The sequence below is a fragment of the Polyodon spathula genome, chromosome 15, assembly GCF_017654505.1.
Source record: "Polyodon spathula isolate WHYD16114869_AA chromosome 15, ASM1765450v1, whole genome shotgun sequence".
Taxonomy (NCBI): Eukaryota; Metazoa; Chordata; class Actinopteri; order Acipenseriformes; family Polyodontidae; genus Polyodon; species Polyodon spathula.
Window position 1 is genome coordinate 12,984,273 of NC_054548.1, and position 18,581 is coordinate 13,002,853.

Below are 18,581 nucleotides of genomic sequence, written 5' to 3' on the forward strand. Positions count from 1 at the left end.
ACTCAACCCGTGACTCTCAAAGAATGAAAGTGATGTTTTAAAATAAGGCCTCCAGAGCTGAAATCCATTTTGTTTCTGACTACTTGACAAATAAGACCGTACTACAGCTGTAGTATTATTTTGTGTATTACAATTGCCGTTTAGAGAGACTTCTAAAATGATGTGCCCTGCTTTTTAGTACTGTGATGCAGTGGGTAAACAACACACTTGAATGCACAGTAGCATGCTGTTGGAAGTCATTAGATGGTACTTCCTGTAATGTAACTTCAGTGTGGTTGGGGAGGTCCCCTAATACAGTAATGAGTTGCTGAACCAAATAACTGAAACACAATATATTGTAATTACACAATATTCTTGCATTTAAACCACAAGGAGACACTTTACAGTTTTTGAAGTCTGATTTCTTTTTTTTTCTTTAAATCCACTTAGGAAGAAGTGAATTTGTCCAAAGACTAAAACTTGAAACAACGCTGACTGTGCATGATGGCTGTGTAAGTATCCAAAAGTATTTAGCCTGCATTTCCACAAGTGGCTTAGACCAGGCATCTATTAGAAAGTGTCTGCTTCAGTTAGGACGATTCACATTCTCACATCCAACACTGTGCTCAAGGTGTGCTTGGTTCAGGATGTCCACTTAAACATAAGCCATGTCCTGAAATGACCAACACAAGTGGACCCAGTCCCTGTGTCTGCAGCCAGTTATAACCTCTGCGTCGGACATTAATGCTTAAATATAACATGCAACTATGGTGGATGTAGGTCATGGTGATGTACTGATTGCTCTGATTTTGGTATTTGTTATTTACGAACATAGCTGTACAAGTGTCTGAAAATAAAACATGCAATACAGTGCTGTCTTAAGAACTATAATGAACCAACTTTTCATCGTTATGTCAATTGAGCAATTTAAAAGTACACATTTGTAACACCTGTACCTGGCATTAATTATGCGGCGCTAAAGAAACAGAACAGTCAAAACACTGTGTTGTTGGGGCAAGTTCGTTCGCTGATGTATTAATGAAAGTATTGGAATAAAAAAAACAAAAAAACAAAACAAAAACAAAAAAAACATATATTACAGCATTGAAAAGTTGTTCAGATCTGAAACTGTAAGAAACTACTGTACTGTAAGTCAAGTAGACAAAAGTTTTGGCTAATACCTACATCAATGGGGATAACCTGACAGCTGAAATAATCTATTTCTATAGTTTTAAGCCATTTCACTGATGGCTTCAATTTCTAAAACAAGATTTATGTCCTGTGATCTGATAAGCGTTGAAGAACTTCTATAAACTGTCTTGTCTTTCCTCTTCATTGTGATTGAGCTGGGATTTGAACACAGTCCTTTGTTATCACTGGAGACTCATTTTTGAGATTCTTCTAGCACTGAGAGAAGTATTTTATTCTGTTTTGCAACAGGTGAATACAATATGCTGGAATGATACGGGAGAATATATTTTATCAGGATCTGATGATACTAATTTAGTAATAACTAACCCCTACAACAGGAAGGTAAGTGAGTCTGATTATTATATATGATTTGAAGTCACAATGATTACAGCAGCATTTTAAGCCACAGCTGGGGTATTTTAGAGCATTTTACAGTACCAGGGAATCCAAAACGATTGTTTTTAGGTGTAATCCCGGGATAACCATGGATAGGTGAGTGATGCATTTAGGGTGTTGCAGAGTTATAGGTTGATCAGATCACTGGAACCAGTTTTGGCAATTTGCTGATGTACAGTGTGCACCCTTTATCTTATTTTTTTTTTTTACATATTTTATACTAGTGAGCTATACCAACAAGTTATTACAGGAATTGAACAAAATGCATTTTATTATCCCCACTGAGGATGTGCATTCTAGGGAATGAATATATAGTGCATGCAGTTGCATATCCCAGTGTAGACAAATGTTTGTCCAATTGGGATTAACTTGCCAAGGACATTCTTTAGCACACGTTATCAACAATATCATAATCTGGGGGTATATGGAGAGTTTTCTCTGATACAATTGACCCATCCCTACTGGTCTGAAAGTGATGGTACCTACAGATTAATTAAATGCTAGTAAAGAGAAACTAACTATATACAGGACCATGTACCTGTAATGTGAAGCTCTGTGTCTCATCATGTTTCCTAGACCCAATAGACTGCATCAGCCTGTTTTTCTCTGAACGTTTGCTTTGTTCAGTCGCAAGTTTGCTGCTTGATTGATTTGCAATTATTCTCTTTCTGATGTGCTTTGTCTCCACCGAAGTGAGTACAGGGATGGGATACATCAATATTGCAAAAGAGAGTTCATGCTTTTAGTCTCTCCAGAAAATAAGAAAATTAGAAATGCAGAAATTAGCTATGGACAGCTCAGAGGGGTGAGTTGTGGAGAGGTAAATAGTGTTGAATACAAATAAGATGTATCAAATGACGGTGCTTCAGGTAATAGTTGAGTCGTGCTTTGTCGCTACAAAAAAAAAGTCTATTGTACCCAACTTTTGAATATCACAATTTAAGTTTTGAAAGATATGCCACGGATAAGGACAGTCATTTCCTGAATTCAGATGTTTTAATTTAGGTTTCAAAAAAGCTCTGTTAGCTCAAAAATGAGGTATAAAACCAAATTAAAAACCCAAAACATCATAGTATTTAACTAAACATTTAACTGTACTGTTTTATGAAAAATAAATGAATTCAATATTTTCAGTAAGCTTCATGATTTATTGTATCTTGGTACATTGTACACACCTAATGTCAAAATGAATAATGTTATTGTTCAAACAGGGTGGTACACAGTTACTAATTTTTTAATATAAATCAACACACATTGCTTGCTGATGTCCTGAGGTGCTAGAGATATCCTGCCCCTGTTACTGGGATTGAGGAATTAAGAGAATAAGAATTGGAATGTACTCATGGCACCAGCGTAAACACCCCAGCTATTCTTCACATATGATGTCAGACACGAACTCGTTTAAAATCTCATCCAAAGGACAGTTGATAGAATACAAGTACAGCTTTGTTAAGTCTCAAAATCACACACTGCCACTTAAACGCTTTAGATCCTACACTGGCCGTGGGCACCTGTCTTGTCCTCCCCAACCTTATGAACCCTAAAATATCTGCCAGTTGGTTAGAAGAAGATAATGTATTGTATAGCTTCCTTATGGAGCAACCGTCCATGTTTTGTTAGAATTCAGTAAGCCAGATCTGAAAAACCTGAAGGTTATTCTATGTTCTTGTTTCTTGCTGAAGCCTGACCATGACTAACAGCCTGTAAAAGTTACATCAGTTAGCTGAACTCCAGCCCAATTTGTCAGTATCTGTTAGCCAGCATTAGTGTTGTTGCCTGAACTCCCTGTTCCACTGGGATGTTTCAGATTAACCTGTGATAATGTCAAGGTGAACTGCGGTTGTTTTACATTTAAACTAAATGAAAGACAAAATTCAGCTTCACAAGGGGGACAATAGAAATGTAAAGGCTGTAAAATAATAACCCTGAATGATATAATATTTAAGGTATGTGTGTGAACTCTATCAAACACTTGTTTTAGATCTGTTGGTTCTTGTTACAGGTTAAGGCAACCATCCGCTCAGGGCACAGGGCTAACATTTTTAGTGCAAAGTTTTTGCCACACACCAATGATCAACAGATTGTTTCCTGCTCTGGAGATGGAATCATATTTTATACCAACACAGAGAAGAGCCCGGAGATCAACAGACAGTGCCAGTTCACCTGCCACTATGGGACAGCCTACGAGGTAAGAGAGTCGGCGACTGCTTCACTATTGTTGGATTTCATTGCCTGTACAGTATGAACCTACATTTCATGTTGCTAGTTGTAGCTGTTGTTGTTGACCAGGATGCATGTCATGTTGACCTGTTCATTTTGAACTATTAGGAACTGAACAGAACTGATTTAGTTTTAGAACACCTAAGTTGGAGACATGGCTCATTTTGACAATTATTATTTTGGCGCGTCGGGACAACCCACAATTGCCTATACGTGCTCTCTATACCAAACTAATTCAGTTTTCTGAAAAGTGAAAGGATTTGTTATTTGTTAGGATTTGCAAGTTATGTTTTTCATCATTTTTCATTTTAACAATTTTTTTTAAATTGGTGTATATCAGTTTTTTCCAGGACACCCCTTAGTTAAATGTTTCTGAATTTTGACACTGTTAGTTTCCTGTCCTTGCAGATCATGACCGTACCAAACGATCCTTACACCTTTCTGTCCTGTGGGGAGGATGGCACAGTGCGGTGGTTTGATGTCAGAATAAAAACCAGTTGCACAAAAGAAGATTGTAAAGATGTAAGAATGACTTTGCTTAATATCTCTGTGCTTTGTGATGAGTATGAATGTGTTCATCATCAGTGTTGAGGTCAATCCAAGGCGATGATTAAACAGTTTATTACACAAGATATTAATTTTGGAACTGATTTTAAGGTTTACTTATTGAATTTAATGAAGGCTGTAAAACACATTTATGCATGATAGAGCACTGTTTTAGTTCAATTGTCCACATCTGTAGTCTCAAAATGTAATGTGTTGTCATACAAAATGGATTTGGTAATTTTGTATAGTATGGTACATTACCTGTATACAACTACAGTTCAGTAAACTACACTGTACTGCTGTAATTAGTATTTATCCTAATCTATTAATCTGTAAGATGCAATTGATAGGTTATAGATTTGATAATTGGTTCGTGTAGCTATAGTGTCATAATGGTTGGCAGTTATGGAGACATATATTAGGATATCTTTTTTTTTTTTCGGTAATCTGGATAAAACTAGATGCTGAACAAATACCATATTTGTCCTATTGGGTATTTGCATACATCCATGGCAGTAGAGTGTTACAAGCTGATACTGTAGGCTAATGGTTACACATTGGTGTAGTAGCTGCACTTTGAGAGAAGTCATGTTTGAGGTCTCTGTTGAGGGCACAGGGGTGCTTACTGAGTTTTAAAAAGCCACCAGGATGTGATGAATGAAATAAAAAAGGAATATAAACAAGTATGATAGCTTAGTTAAGTTAACTATGATACTGTAGTCAGTTTCTCTTTACACAAGTATACATTTGCATTGCTTCTGCCCTTTGAGACCGAGAACCTATATACCTAGTTTACCTTCCTCACTTTTTTCTCTTCCTTTATATCAATTTGAACCCTTTTTCTGTTTTTGACAGGATATTCTTATTAACTGTCGCCGTGCTGCTACCTCGATCTCTATATGTCCCTTGGTCCCCTATTACCTGGCAGTCGGCTGCTCGGATAGCTCTGTTAGAATCTATGATAGAAGAATGTTGGGAACGAGAGCTACAGGTAAGTAGAAGTGTGAAGTGCTTTTAGCATTGGCACCTAGACCTGTTACTTATCAAGGAGCCATGCACACTTGCTAGGGAATTCAGTGTCAAAAACCATGCTGTTCTTTGGGTGCTATAGGATTTTAACAAGATGTATATTTATGTTTTATTGAAAAACAGTACCTTTTTAAATTATATGGTGTTCCCTCACTCTATTCTGGTATGTTAGTGTCTGGAACATGTCTAGGTCATTCTTTGTTCAAATGCTTTGACTTTCTGGCCCAAAAGCGAGTGCCAGTAGCACAGAATTTAAAGATGTGTTTATGAATAATTAAGGGAAACAGAGAAGTTATATAGGCTACCACTTTACATTGTCTGTAGTGGTTTGAGTAAGTGTCCCTATGGGTGATGCATATCCTCTGATGACAGAGCTAAGTGGAGGCGCTTGTAACATGCATTTTGTATATCACATTTATCCCTATACTCCATGTCAAGGAAGCTTAATGCTTTATCGAATCAGAAAATGTTCTGTTACTTACATAATTGCCAAACATAGTATGGAAATTGCTTAGCCCATTCTCTTAAGGGCATCTGGCAGTTCCTGATGATCTACTTTTGTTCTGTTGGTCTAATAAAGGCTGTCCCTAATTTTGATGTTACAAGAGCAAATTACACATGCTGCCTATCGAATATCATTAGATACATTTTTAAATATTACTGTGACTCTTGATTCAATACATGGCTTAACAGATTATGCACTTGAGGTGACGTGGCTAAACTATTTAACTCTGTGGGTTTTCTTTTTTTTTTAATTTTTTTTTATATAATTGTAGGCAATTACATGGGCAGAGGCACCACAGGGATGTGTGTGCGCTTTGTTCCCAATCACCTCTCCAACAAGTCCTGCAGAGTCACGTCTTTGTGCTACAGTAATGATGGGCAGGAGATCCTCGTTAGTTACTCATCAGATTACGTATACCTGTTTAACCCCCAAGATGACCAGGCCAAGGAGTTGAAAGGCCCTTCAGATGAGAGGAGGGAAGAGGTCAGTATAATTAACTTTCCAAGGACAGAAGAAGCTACTGCTCTGCCTGCATATCTCTAGTTGTAAAAGGGGAAACTATGCCGGTATGATTCAAATAAAATAAAGCTGGCACTGTTGAAATCCTTAAGGAGAGAAATGTGCTGGCTCATATGCTGTGTCCCTTGGCTGTGTTTGCTGTAATGTCTGTTTACTAATCTTAGATTCCTTTCCAAAAACAGCAACAAGAACATGTGATAGGCGTGCGTTCACAGAAATAGCAGTGCAGTCACTGATAGCAGAATGTGAACCAGGGAGTCTGAGCCCATGGCTTAAAGGTATATCTCAGGAAGTCTGCACTGGTTTGTGGTTATGCTTCCTGAAGTCCAACAGGGGGTGCTTTCCATGCATGTGTTAATATCCATTTGGTTCCATAATATCCATAAATATCCATAATATTTTAAAAAATACAGGTTATAAAAAAAAATTAAAATATTTTTTGAAATAAAAGTAATGTAATAACTTGAAGGATACTGGTTTAATGCTTTGAACAAACAAATAAAAGGAAGTGTGGTGGGTTTTAGGTGATGCCTAGATGCAGACCTTTAAAAGGAATGAAGCAATTAAACTCACTAGAGCATGTAAAGGTATTGAGTTTCTGTAACAGACTGCAGATAAAAAAACAAAGCTAATATGAAAGATGAGAAAGAAAAATAACTAAAGTGAGATTTCATAGTATGACACTGTGTAACTATTCTAATGTGGTACTGGGACTGAATGCCAACAGCCAGGAATGGCCAGTGTCCTTTATGGAAAGGTGTTGATGATCTCAATGTTTTTTCAAACAAATTTAATATAGGAAATATGTGAGCATGAATAATGGTAAAAATACCACTGTGAACCTGAAATATACACATAATGCAGCTCATTTAACAAACTTCTTCTTTAAGGCACTGTATAAGTATGACAAACCCTGGCAACAAACCACATCTTGAGCAAATTCTCTCTTTGTCTTCACTGAAATGTTTATAGTAGCAGATGGAAAAATGTTTTGATCATAACTACAGGGACAAACTGAAATAGTATTTCCTCTAAGCATGTTAATTCTGACTTTGCCAGTTTTATTTGTCTAAGAATGAATTGCATTCTTGGCACGGTATTTGTTTATCAGCTCTGACAGGAGATTTGTTTCTTTTTTGTAGCTGCGACAGCCTCCGGTGAAGCGCCTCAGACTTCGGGGCGACTGGTCAGACACTGGGCCAAGGGCACGACCGGAGAGCGAGAGAGAGAGAGACGGTAAGAAGGGGAAACATGCTACCAAAACACAGACAAAAACTACCACGACAGGGTCTGAAAACTGGGACTTCATTTCAATTGGTTTTGTAGTATTTTCCAATAGATGTAGCCTGCTGCTGCTTGGAATAGTATGACCATGATTCATTTGTTAAATTTTTTAAATGAAAAACAAGATTTTTTTTTTTTACCACTGCATTGACATTTCTCAAGCAGTTTCTGACAGCAGTATTTCGGCACTACATTGTATAAAGCTTCAATACATGGGGATTCATCAGAGGTCAGCTAACTGTTAAACACATCTTGAAACAAGTGCTAAGATAATATCCCAATTTTAACATTGTAATAATGTCAAGAAACTTGGTTACAATTAGGAGCTGGTTAGGTTTATTCTGTTTTGCTTAAACTGATTTAATTTATTTCAGAAAATGTGCACTAGTGTTTTCTTCAAAATACTGCTCATTTAAACCATTTTTTGTTCAGTAAGATCAAAGGGCCAACTGCCAGTCCTTTCTAATCACAACCCCTTTGTACATCGGCATCTCTTTTTAATGTTTTAATTTTACCTTTTAACCACCATTTTATGAAAAATATCTGTTAAGGAAGATTCATTTAAGGATGTATTTATTTCTGGTTCTCGCACAAATTCAGTTTGTTTGAGAAGGACATGATGATTAATATTATTCAAATCAATTTAGTTGCACAACAGTGATAGGCTTGCCCTCTGAGCTGTCTCCTCTCAGTTCTTGTTCCTTGAGTGCTTGGCAGTGCTGCAAGCCTTTGTCCCCCTGATCTGTATTGCTGCAATGGGGTTGTCTTCTCCTTGGTGACAGAGGGAGATCCCTCTCAAAGGTTTTTTTCAAAGCAGGCTGCAATCCAAGAAGCAAGAACTGACAAACGGCAGACTGTGGTGGGTGAACCCGTAGCTGTTCCTCCCTCAAGAACAGGTGTGGTTCTTGCTAGACAGAGGAGTGCAACAGTGGTGAAGCAATAGAAAAGCTATTAGCGCTAAAGTGAAATTAGCCAAGAGTACGCTGTGATGTTCTGAAGTGGCACATTAGCATCTGGAAACTAAAATGATATTATATGAAATAGGCAAATACTTGGGTACTTCAGATAAAATCATAATTTTAAGTACCTTCATAAATATTCTATATATATATATATATATATATATATATATATATATATAGATATATTATATATATATATATATATATGTGTATGTATGTATGTATGTATGTATGTGTGTGTGTACATTACTTAGCAGTACTTGATTCAGTGTTGCTTAGTTTATTGTTGCCATTGATATGTATTTTGACATATGTAGTTTTATGTATTACAGATATTTAAGACCCAAGGTTTACTCTGCCTGTCACCAGACTAGCGTTCATGTACTGTAGTACTTAAATACGTACATTTTTTTTTTTTGGAAAATTGGAATCGTATCTGTTTACGTCCTTCTTGAAATCAGAAACTTACTATGTAGTAAAGGGTGAAAACAGTACCCAGTTGCTCAAAAATGTTAGTTTCTTTTGGGTAAATTGTATGATGCAACATTGGCCATGGTTTTAGATTTTGGAATTGAATACACTTAGGAGGGATACACACTTAAACGATATACATTTAAGTTGGGTAGACTGTGTACGAATATGAATCTTGTCAGATTCCTTGCATTATAGGAAACCTTTACTCCACGTAGGATCTCACAATTCACAATTATTTTACGAAAGAATCATTGGGCATCTGCTGACATGCAGCCACCTGTGCCTGCACACCACACAAACATTTCTTCTTTTTTTCTCTGCTCTTGACATTGGTAAGGAACGGTATTCTGTGCTGTAGCCCATACCTAGTCTTCTTTTGCAGGGATTCATTCACGTGAATGTTTCTCTTTTTAGGAGAGCAGAGTCCCAATGTTTCCCTAATGCAGAGGATGTCAGACATGCTGTCACGATGGTTTGAAGAAGCCAGTGAAGTTGCCCAGAGCAGCAGGGGCCGAACACGATCTCGCCCCAGGGGTAAGTGTTCTTCTGGAAAGAATGCTAGCTTGAGACTTGCATTATGCAGTATTTTATAACTCCTGAAAAAAAGTGATTTTATATTGATGTAGAGACAGACTAAAGCAAATATATTACATCCATGTTGATTCAATTAGGTGACCTTCCAAACAGGAAGTGATTTTTATACATTGTACTTTAAAATAAATAAATAAATTAAATAAAAATTAAAAATATGTATGAGGTTTTAAAAAACTAGCAAAGAACCAAAACATCTCCAACACAAGAGATGGTAGACCAATAATATTATGCTGCTCATTCTAATAGGTAAGAAAATTGATTTTAAACCCTTGGTTAGTACTTCATGAATATATACTTCTGCTGTTTCCACTGCATCGCCACAAATTGATTCATTTAAACTACCAGGAGAGGTCTTTCCAAATTAATGTTTTTCAGCTGTTCAGTTCAGTAAGACTTAGTGTAAGTACATCCATATATGTACCATAATTATTATATGCTTGTGTGTGCTTCTTATTGCTTTGCTTATAAACTAAATAGCTGTGTAGTTGTTATAGGTGAAGCACTCAGTCATGGGTAATATTTTCAGCGTAATAAATTTGTGAAAGGAGAGGCTTTTCATTTATTTTATTCCCAGAGGAAATTTTCTGTAGGCTTTATTTGTTTTTACTGGTCATAGGTTTATATACATTGGTTTGTGCAAATAACAAACTATATATTGTCTTCAGTTTATTCATGGCTACTTGGAATTCTGTGAATTTGTATGTTTATTTTTAAACCATATAATTAGTAGAAAAGAATGTACATGAAAAAAATATTATCACTGGTGGTGACTAATGGGGGAAATCATGTCAGTGTGGAAACATATTCACTAGTGATAAGCAACTCCAAAAACAACATTGTCACACACAATGTTTGCAGGTCCTACAGCTCAACCAGAAGGCACAGATTCCAACCTTAATCCCGCTGCACTGGAGCAGAGGTCTGGAGAGGAATCCATGGAGGTGGAAGCTGTGGCTGAGCCGCTTCCTCAGCCTACCTCCTCTTCCTCCCCAATGACTGCTCCGGCCCCGTCCACCTCCTCATTAACCGAGAGCCCCCCCACCACCTCCCTGCTCTCCTCCCCCGATGGCGAGCAGAAGACACAGGCCTCCACTGCTCCACCACACGAGCCCGCTCAGCCAGGTAAGCCAATCACCCTTTACAGAGATGTCCAAAGTATTAATTAGTACCGATGTACATAACGGAACCCGTCAGTAAATCAGGCCTGCGTTTCTGTAACTGCTTATTATATTTAGTGAAAAGTTGTTCACGTGCTGCATCACGCTTATGTTACAGTGACGGACAAATATGTTGGCGAAAATTCAACAAGAGGAACCTTTGCTGTAGGAAATAATTTGGGGGTATTTGAAATACTGTTATCAAAGTGTCTTACTCAAGTCTTGTGAATCATGTAGTCAACATGAAACATTTCAATGCTTGAAATATACATTTACAGATTACTAAGCCTCTATCACTAATTTACTCAAGTATGTTACTCAAGTATTTTATATAATTACACAATTTAAGCAAAAACACTAGTGACTTCCCAGGGACTCAATACAAACCTGGGTTTTCCAGTTTATTTTTTTTTAGTAAACTCTCTGATTCCTCAATAAATATTACTACAGCTGGTGTTTGTTGTGAGGGTTGAATAATAACAGCTTTGCAGTGCCCTGTGGAGTGGTGTAATCAGATGTGGGTAGTGTAGTCTAGAGAGTGGCTCAAGTCTGTCAACGGCACAGATCATTGAATGGGAAACCTTGCATCGCATCCAGTTGGGATCTCTGTAGTTTTTTTTTCTTCCTCTTCGCTGAGTTATACTATATATAACAAGGTATCTGAAAAGATCATTAAATATGAGCTTAAAATGTGATCTAATTCCTAACCTGAAAATTGCAAATTCCCTTCAAAAATACTGAAAAAAAATTCCTGTTTTTTCTTTTTTTTTTTTTGTAAATGCTCTAACTAAATACATTCATGAGAGAGTGCATTTAAAAATCTAATTTCTCTAAATCCAAACAGAACAGTTGCACACTTTTTCCTCTGCACCTGTATTCTTTCTATCTTTTTTCTTTCTTCTTTGCTTTGCTTTATGTTTATTCACCTCCACTTTATTTTCTGCCCTGTCAGAGACCTGGCCTCGGAGGTTGCCGGTAAGTCTAGTTTGTAGGCGTTTTCAGCGGCTGCTTTTGATGGCTGAACGACAGGGGCAGGACGAGCAGCCTCCCTCCCACCCTGTCCCTGAGCCTCCCACTACCGGGGGTGCTCAGGGCACCACCTCTGCAGGTTAAACTTGTATATGTGTATTTTCTACTAAAGCATCCGGCACACCTCCTAATGCAGTACTTCACTTGCTGCATGATAATGCAACCCCTAGAGTTTTTTGCACTGCCAAAAAAAAAAAAAAAAAAAAAAAGTCCCTTTTACTGTATATAACAGCCACAGCGCTTCAATGTGAGCACCAGTATTACTTCTACAACATTTATCCCAAACACTGTTCACTTTGGCAATTGAAGATAGATGGTCAGTATCAAAGAGCATCATGTTTTCTTTTGAAATCAATTTAATGGATAATTAAATACATCTATATATGTGACAGAACCCTGGGGTAGAGGAGTTATTGCCAAATTCTCTCCATGTGGAAGATTCAATTCTATATTGTTGGCTTTGCTGCTCCTTGGAAAGGCTATATAGTTGATATAAAATGAAGAAGGTAATAGAGTGTAATATTATTCAGTGTTCTTTTTTAATGTATGAAACCGTCTAATTCCATAGTTTGTAAAAAGCTTTCTAGAGGAATGTATTTCAGCTGTCAAAGTCTGTAATGTGTTATTTCTACGTTTATTTTTAAAATATGAAAAGCAAACCATTCTTCATCAAATGTTTTATATAAAGCTGAATGACTTTATCTTTAAAATGGTAATTTATGACACTTAAAATACTAATTGAACAACCGTAATATATCTCAATTTTATATTTTTCATTAAAGCTAAAAAGTATATTTACCGACTAGACATCAAATATAGAATGTGTGCCATAAAAACACATATCTCCTCATTTCAGATAAAACTGACACCTGGGCAGTATTTGGTTACCAGTAATTATGACTGTTGTAAGATATTGACTAATATTTTATTACTCTAACCCTGGGCTGAACCCTTACCATACAGTAACCAAGTTAATTTGAACAGGTATTGAATGGAAATATTAAATAGCCAACTATAGATAATTACACCAACATTCCAGTTCCCTCCATTTAGAAACATTAGGGCAGAGTGGAAGAAAGTCTGGTTGCCAGGTGCCTTGCCTATAGATACTTAGACAGCCCCATTGTTCCTGGAATGGAATTTACACTGTATATGGAATGAGCAATTAAGGATTCTAAATAGTTGACCAACTTGTAGTTGTTTAGGAAGTGTTCTGCAGCTATGGCCAGATGTTTTGCATCAACCTATAGAATTAACCATTTTTTTCTTCATAAATTCAAATGAAACCTGCTGAATAATTTTACATGAACATAGTGAATTACATACCGGGTTGTAGTTTTTCAAAATCTAACATGAAATACTGTACTGCTATTCTGCAATATCATTATGTATTTTCTTTGATTACATGATGTTAAATAAAATATCTAAAGTATGTTCCTATAGTTTTTTTTATTTATTTATATATTTGTTTAAATTGTCTCAATCCTAAAATTCTAGGTAATGCAAAACTTTGGCCATAGCTGTAGATTACATGATTGGAAGCCAGTGGGAAAAGAAGAGAACTGAAATATTTGGATGTGAGTGGTTCTAGTTTTTGTGCTGAAGGGTGGAATGGTATTAAACCAGAGACCACAGAACCATGGGTTAAAGGTGTTGTGTGTTTTTTTTTTTTTTTTCTTCTATCAGCAATAGTCTTGTTTTTTAAGGTACTTGTAATATGCGCAGGGATTGCTTATGGGAAACTTTGATTTGTGTAGCGTTGTAACTGTTAGCATCTTTAATTAGTACTCGCATCTCATAATCAGTACTTTTGCCGACCTGTCACAAACAGACATTTAAAATTACTTGGAGTTCTTGCAAACTGTTTGTCATTTTTGACTTCGAGGCTAATATCTTAATGCATGTAAAATCATCATATGCACATTCCTCCTAACTGTACCTTTTAAGAGATCCTTCACCCCTTACCAATTGGGAATCACTTGGTGATTTTATCAGTATGTGAATCAAAGCTTATTTCAACAGCGAAAAAGACTGTGTCCTTAAATTGATTTAGTTTCATTTAGTATTTCTTATTCAAGATAGACACGGAGATCCTTGAGTGGCAGATTAGTAGCAGATCCTTTTATTGAAGCTATTTGCAATGATGAAATAAACTTTAAAGACTAATGTATTTTTAGGTGTCTGGATTTGCTGTTGAACAAAATGAAAACTTTCATATGTGCTTCACATTCCTGGTGCTTTTGGGATAGTCCTTCTGTCATGTCTGCCTGTTGCCATGGCTTTGTCCTGTGCTTGTGGCTGAAATGCAGGCTGTGTGTGCAACAGTGAACAACATCAGATGTTTTGTATAGAGGAACATATATTCCTGTTCACAATGCTAATTTCAGTGTTGCTGCAAGTTCCTCAGCCAACATCTGGTTCCGTTAGGGTTAGTAGTGCTTGTATTGTGAGCATGGCCTTGGTTAATTCTACTACTTTCTCTGTTCTGTTTGTGCTTCTGCAGTACTCGCTTTTAAAAATATTTTAACCAACAAAATTGCATGAAAAAATAGCAATAGCAAAAAATCCAATATACAAAGATGAGATGATAACTGGGAAAGAGTTTGGCCTTACAGTAGGTTCGTTTGTAGGTGTAGATGACTTAAAGGCTATGGAACTAGTTAAATACTTCCAGTAAATCTTACCTATAATTGCATTTCCATACTTTACAGGTATCACTTTCATATATGAAAGTATAACACAATATGGTAAAAGAATCCAGGCATTTTCATTTTAAAAATAACTTTTAAAAACAGAATGTGTTCACCATAGTATGAGCTTTTATCACATGGAAATGTGAGACCTATGTAGTGAATGACAAAGTAAATTAGATTTGGGGTTAACTAGATTATTTCATCATCTTAATGGGCTTTTTGTTAAAACTAAACGGCAGCGAGCATGCAAATCTCATTAGTTTATTTTCTATGCTTTGTTGTGTGCAGAGCAGAATTGACATTATAGTTATCCAGGGCCATCAAGGACAGAGCAGTCAAGGACAAAAAGTATTGTTGAATTGCATAAAATAGAAGATCCCACTAAAATGTAGTTTGTTTTCTGTAAAGCCCAACATTAACACCAGTGTCAACCTGCTTAATTCATTTACCCTTCCTCTATGGCGCCACTAGAAATCATTCATATATGAACGATGATGTAATGGTGACATTAAGCCTTTTTAAACAACAATTGGTTGCTTACCAAATGACTGTCATCTCCAAAGGCTCCAACAGCCAATCAGGGTTGGTTTTATATACTTCAGAACTAAAGTTAGATAGACAGAAAGCTAGACAAATGAGTTTTAGCTTTTTGTTTTCTGTCAGATGATTTGGCGATCACAAGTACAAGCTTACTAGAAATCCTACTAAACCATCCAGAATGTTTATAAACCCAAAAAGAAATTAACAAAATAGTGAAGTATTTATAGGATAAACTTCAGGGATGACTCTCCAATCAAAATGCATTTCACTAAAGCCCCAGGCCAATAGAGATGCCTTTTATTATAAGGTCCAGCATTTCAGTATCTTAGGTTTCGGTTTTGATTGCTGTATATGCCATGATTTTAAAGTGCAGCGTTACCCAGAGAGCAGACTAAATTGCTTTACAGAACCAAGAATGCTTACTGACCCTAAAGAAAAAAAAAAAAAAAAAATGGCTGATGTTAAGTTGACAGATCTATCTGATGATGAACTTCTTCACATTACATACCTGTCAAACAATTTGGTGTAAAATCAAAACCACACACAGTATTTATAAAATTATTTCTGATCCTAGCTCCTGAGGGTTGTTGCTACCATTAATACTGTTACAGTTTTTAGGTAGCAGATCACTAAATTTACAGTTATGGAGACATTTCTAAAGAAATTCATTTTTGAGTACATATTAAAACTTGTTTTTTACATTCAAGCTAGGTGATCATAGGGTATATTTCAACATATAGTGAAAATTTTATTCTCTTATTAATCTTCAGATGCTCAACTGTTTAGAACGGTATAATATGGTATACTTTTGGTGGATATGTGTCCTGATACACAAGCCGAAAGTCGAGTTATGTCAGTCAGACCTGAAATGGGTAGAAAGTTCACTGGAGCGGAAGGGTTAGTCTGCAGAACCAGCTATGTATTAAAGCTAACAAAATAGTTCCATACATTTTCCCTGCCAGGCACATACATTTACTATATAGGTCTCAAATATGCAGTTTTGAAAGAAATGTTTTAACAAACATGTATTTCCTTTTAAAACAATATGTCTGGTACTACATTAGGTTCAAGAAATTTCTTCAACTGACCTGGTGAAATTACACAGGAGGTGCAATTGTCCTCACCCCTTCAGGGTCTTCTTTCCTGTCAGTAACCAGCCATTTGCTTTCTGTAATGACTGACAAGTAAAGCAGTAGCACACTTCCTGGAAAGCAAGACTATCAAACAGAACTTTTAGTATCTAGAGTAGTACCAAATGCCATGTTTTAAAATGATAATACAAGTTTAGTGTGTGTGTCTATATAGCTAGATAGATAAATAGATATTGCACATTTGAAACCCTTATAGTGATTTATATACACCGGTGGTCACAATTATGGGGACAACTGTAAATCTTATTGAAATACTACTAAGAAATGAAAACTGTACATGAACCATTGTCTTATGCAAAAGTTTGTTATCCATTAAAAAAAAAAAAAAAAAAAAAAAAGTATAACGATGGATATGTTTTACTGGCATCTTCCCTCGATTAGTCCTATGAAACTATAACCCTTTATAACGGTGTACAGCCCTCTCAGTTCGAAGGCTGCAGACATTTTTCACAACCAAAACTAATTGAGACAATAGAGACATGTGATTACCTGGGACAAGACAGCAGTTGAAGTGCAGACCACAATCAAGAGACAGAAAAACTGGGAGCTGTGCAATTGGAAGTGACTGAGGCAGAAAGAGGAAAACAACCAAAAGAGAAGACATAATGATTTTTGAAAGTCCAAGGCTAAGCGTTTCCTACCCAGACCTCAACTTGCTGCTGATTTCAATTCCACATCATAAGTCACCATATCAAAGGAAACAGTAAAGAGACTTCTTTGAGACACTGGTATGATAGGAAGTTGCATCTCGATTTGTTGAGATGGGAAAACCGTCAAATGCCAGGAATGGACAATAATCAAAAGAGCAATGGAGAAGATTGTTCTGGGTACATTAATCAATGATTGAACTTCAAGAGAAAACTGTATGTGAGAAGTAAAACAGGAGAGAGATTGTCAGGATGTTGTGTAGTGCCAACAGTAAAACATGAAGCTGGTAACATGAAGGTTTGGGGTTATTTTGCCAGTGCACAAACAGGAGATATAGTACAAATAGACAGTACATTTGTAAAGGAACCATATCACTCAATTTTTCAACGTCATGCAGTACCCTTAGGCAGGTGACTAGTGGGTGAAGGATTTGTTTTTCAACATGATAATCACCCTAAACACTTCTAAATTACTTAAATCCGAAAGAGTGAAAACCGGTTTTGAAATTTGACCTTCACTCCATTGAAATGTTTTGGAATGAGCTTGACAGGAGAATGAATAACCAATATAAATGTGCTGTGGAAGATGATTAAAAATGAATGGACAAAAACACATGGTGATGCGCTGCTACAGTTGTGAGGATATGTGACAGAATTGTATGTAGCTGTGATGGCTAACAAGGGCATGTTTTGAAAAAAGTGAAAAAAAAAATTTAGTAAAATGCCAGCAAAACATCATGTGTTGCATTTTCTTTTGAAATATAAATCAATAGTTATGCTGATTCTTCCTTTCTTAGTTGGAGTTCAGCAAAATGTACAGGTGTCCCCATAATTTTGACTGCCAGTGTAAGCTAAAATAAATCTAGCAAAGGTTGCTTATCTCACAAGTTATATATATATATATATATATATATATATACCATACATCAGACAGTGGGAAACATCTTGCTGTGAGTCCTTCTTGCAGGGCTGCCTTTTTGTTTGGGTGCAAAGAGATTGTAACTTGACTTTCTTTGATAGCTGCTCCTGCTTACTTTTTTTTTAATTTATTTATTTTTTAGTTAAAGTCTCATTTTTGTTTCAGATTCCGCCTCCTCTGTGGTTAACAAACAGCTTGGATCCATGTCACTCGATGAGCAACAGGGTGCGTGCAGCCAGACATACGAACCTGTCAGATCTCCTTTTACATTTGCAGAGCTTTGTGTTTCTCCATTTCCATTTCATGCAAGTAGACACGCTTGTTTTATGCAGATTTTGGTTTGCTATATAAATATAGTGAGAGCTAACATAACTAGTAAGAGATAACATAACCTGATTGTGCAGGTCAAAGATACTGTATATGGTGGCTTAAGCAATTTTATCTGCTTTGTAGAAAAGGTATTATACCGGTTACAGTTTATGTGAAAAAGGGAATTCTAAAAGGGAACAGTGCAGTGTTGCTATTTGTTCCTTCATTGACATTGTATGTGTAGCAATATACTGTAGTTGGCTTTGGAACATCCGTTACACATCTAGAAAATAATCTGTGAATTTAAGGCACAATATAATCCCTTTTCATCCTGATATATAGGGATCCTATGTGCATGGCTGAAAGAATCATATGTTACACCAAACATATTTTCATTTAAAAAAAAAAAAAAAGTATATCTGGTACTGTGCTTGAAA

The 18,581-nt window shown here is 36.3% G+C and overlaps 1 protein-coding gene across 6 annotated transcripts in view; it reads left to right on the forward strand.

Annotated features, from left to right (window-relative positions):
- LOC121327830 (DDB1- and CUL4-associated factor 6-like) overlaps positions 1-18,581 on the forward strand; it is a 47,419-nt gene that overhangs the window by 14,676 nt on the left and 14,162 nt on the right. For 3 of the 6 annotated variants that reach the window (XM_041272064.1, XM_041272065.1, XM_041272066.1), the window contains exons 2-12: positions 430-491; positions 1,420-1,512; positions 3,569-3,754; positions 4,195-4,308; positions 5,188-5,323; positions 6,138-6,349; positions 7,528-7,621; positions 9,520-9,639; positions 10,558-10,821; positions 11,809-11,964; positions 18,001-18,060. In XM_041272064.1, the coding sequence (XP_041127998.1) occupies positions 430-491; positions 1,420-1,512; positions 3,569-3,754; positions 4,195-4,308; positions 5,188-5,323; positions 6,138-6,349; positions 7,528-7,621; positions 9,520-9,639; positions 10,558-10,821; positions 11,809-11,964; positions 18,001-18,060 (1,497 nt within the window). The remainder of the gene's footprint in view (positions 1-429; positions 492-1,419; positions 1,513-3,568; positions 3,755-4,194; positions 4,309-5,187; positions 5,324-6,137; positions 6,350-7,527; positions 7,622-9,519; positions 9,640-10,557; positions 10,822-11,808; positions 11,965-18,000; positions 18,061-18,581) is intronic. The other 3 variants (XM_041272067.1, XM_041272068.1, XM_041272069.1) reach the window with 3 other exon arrangements.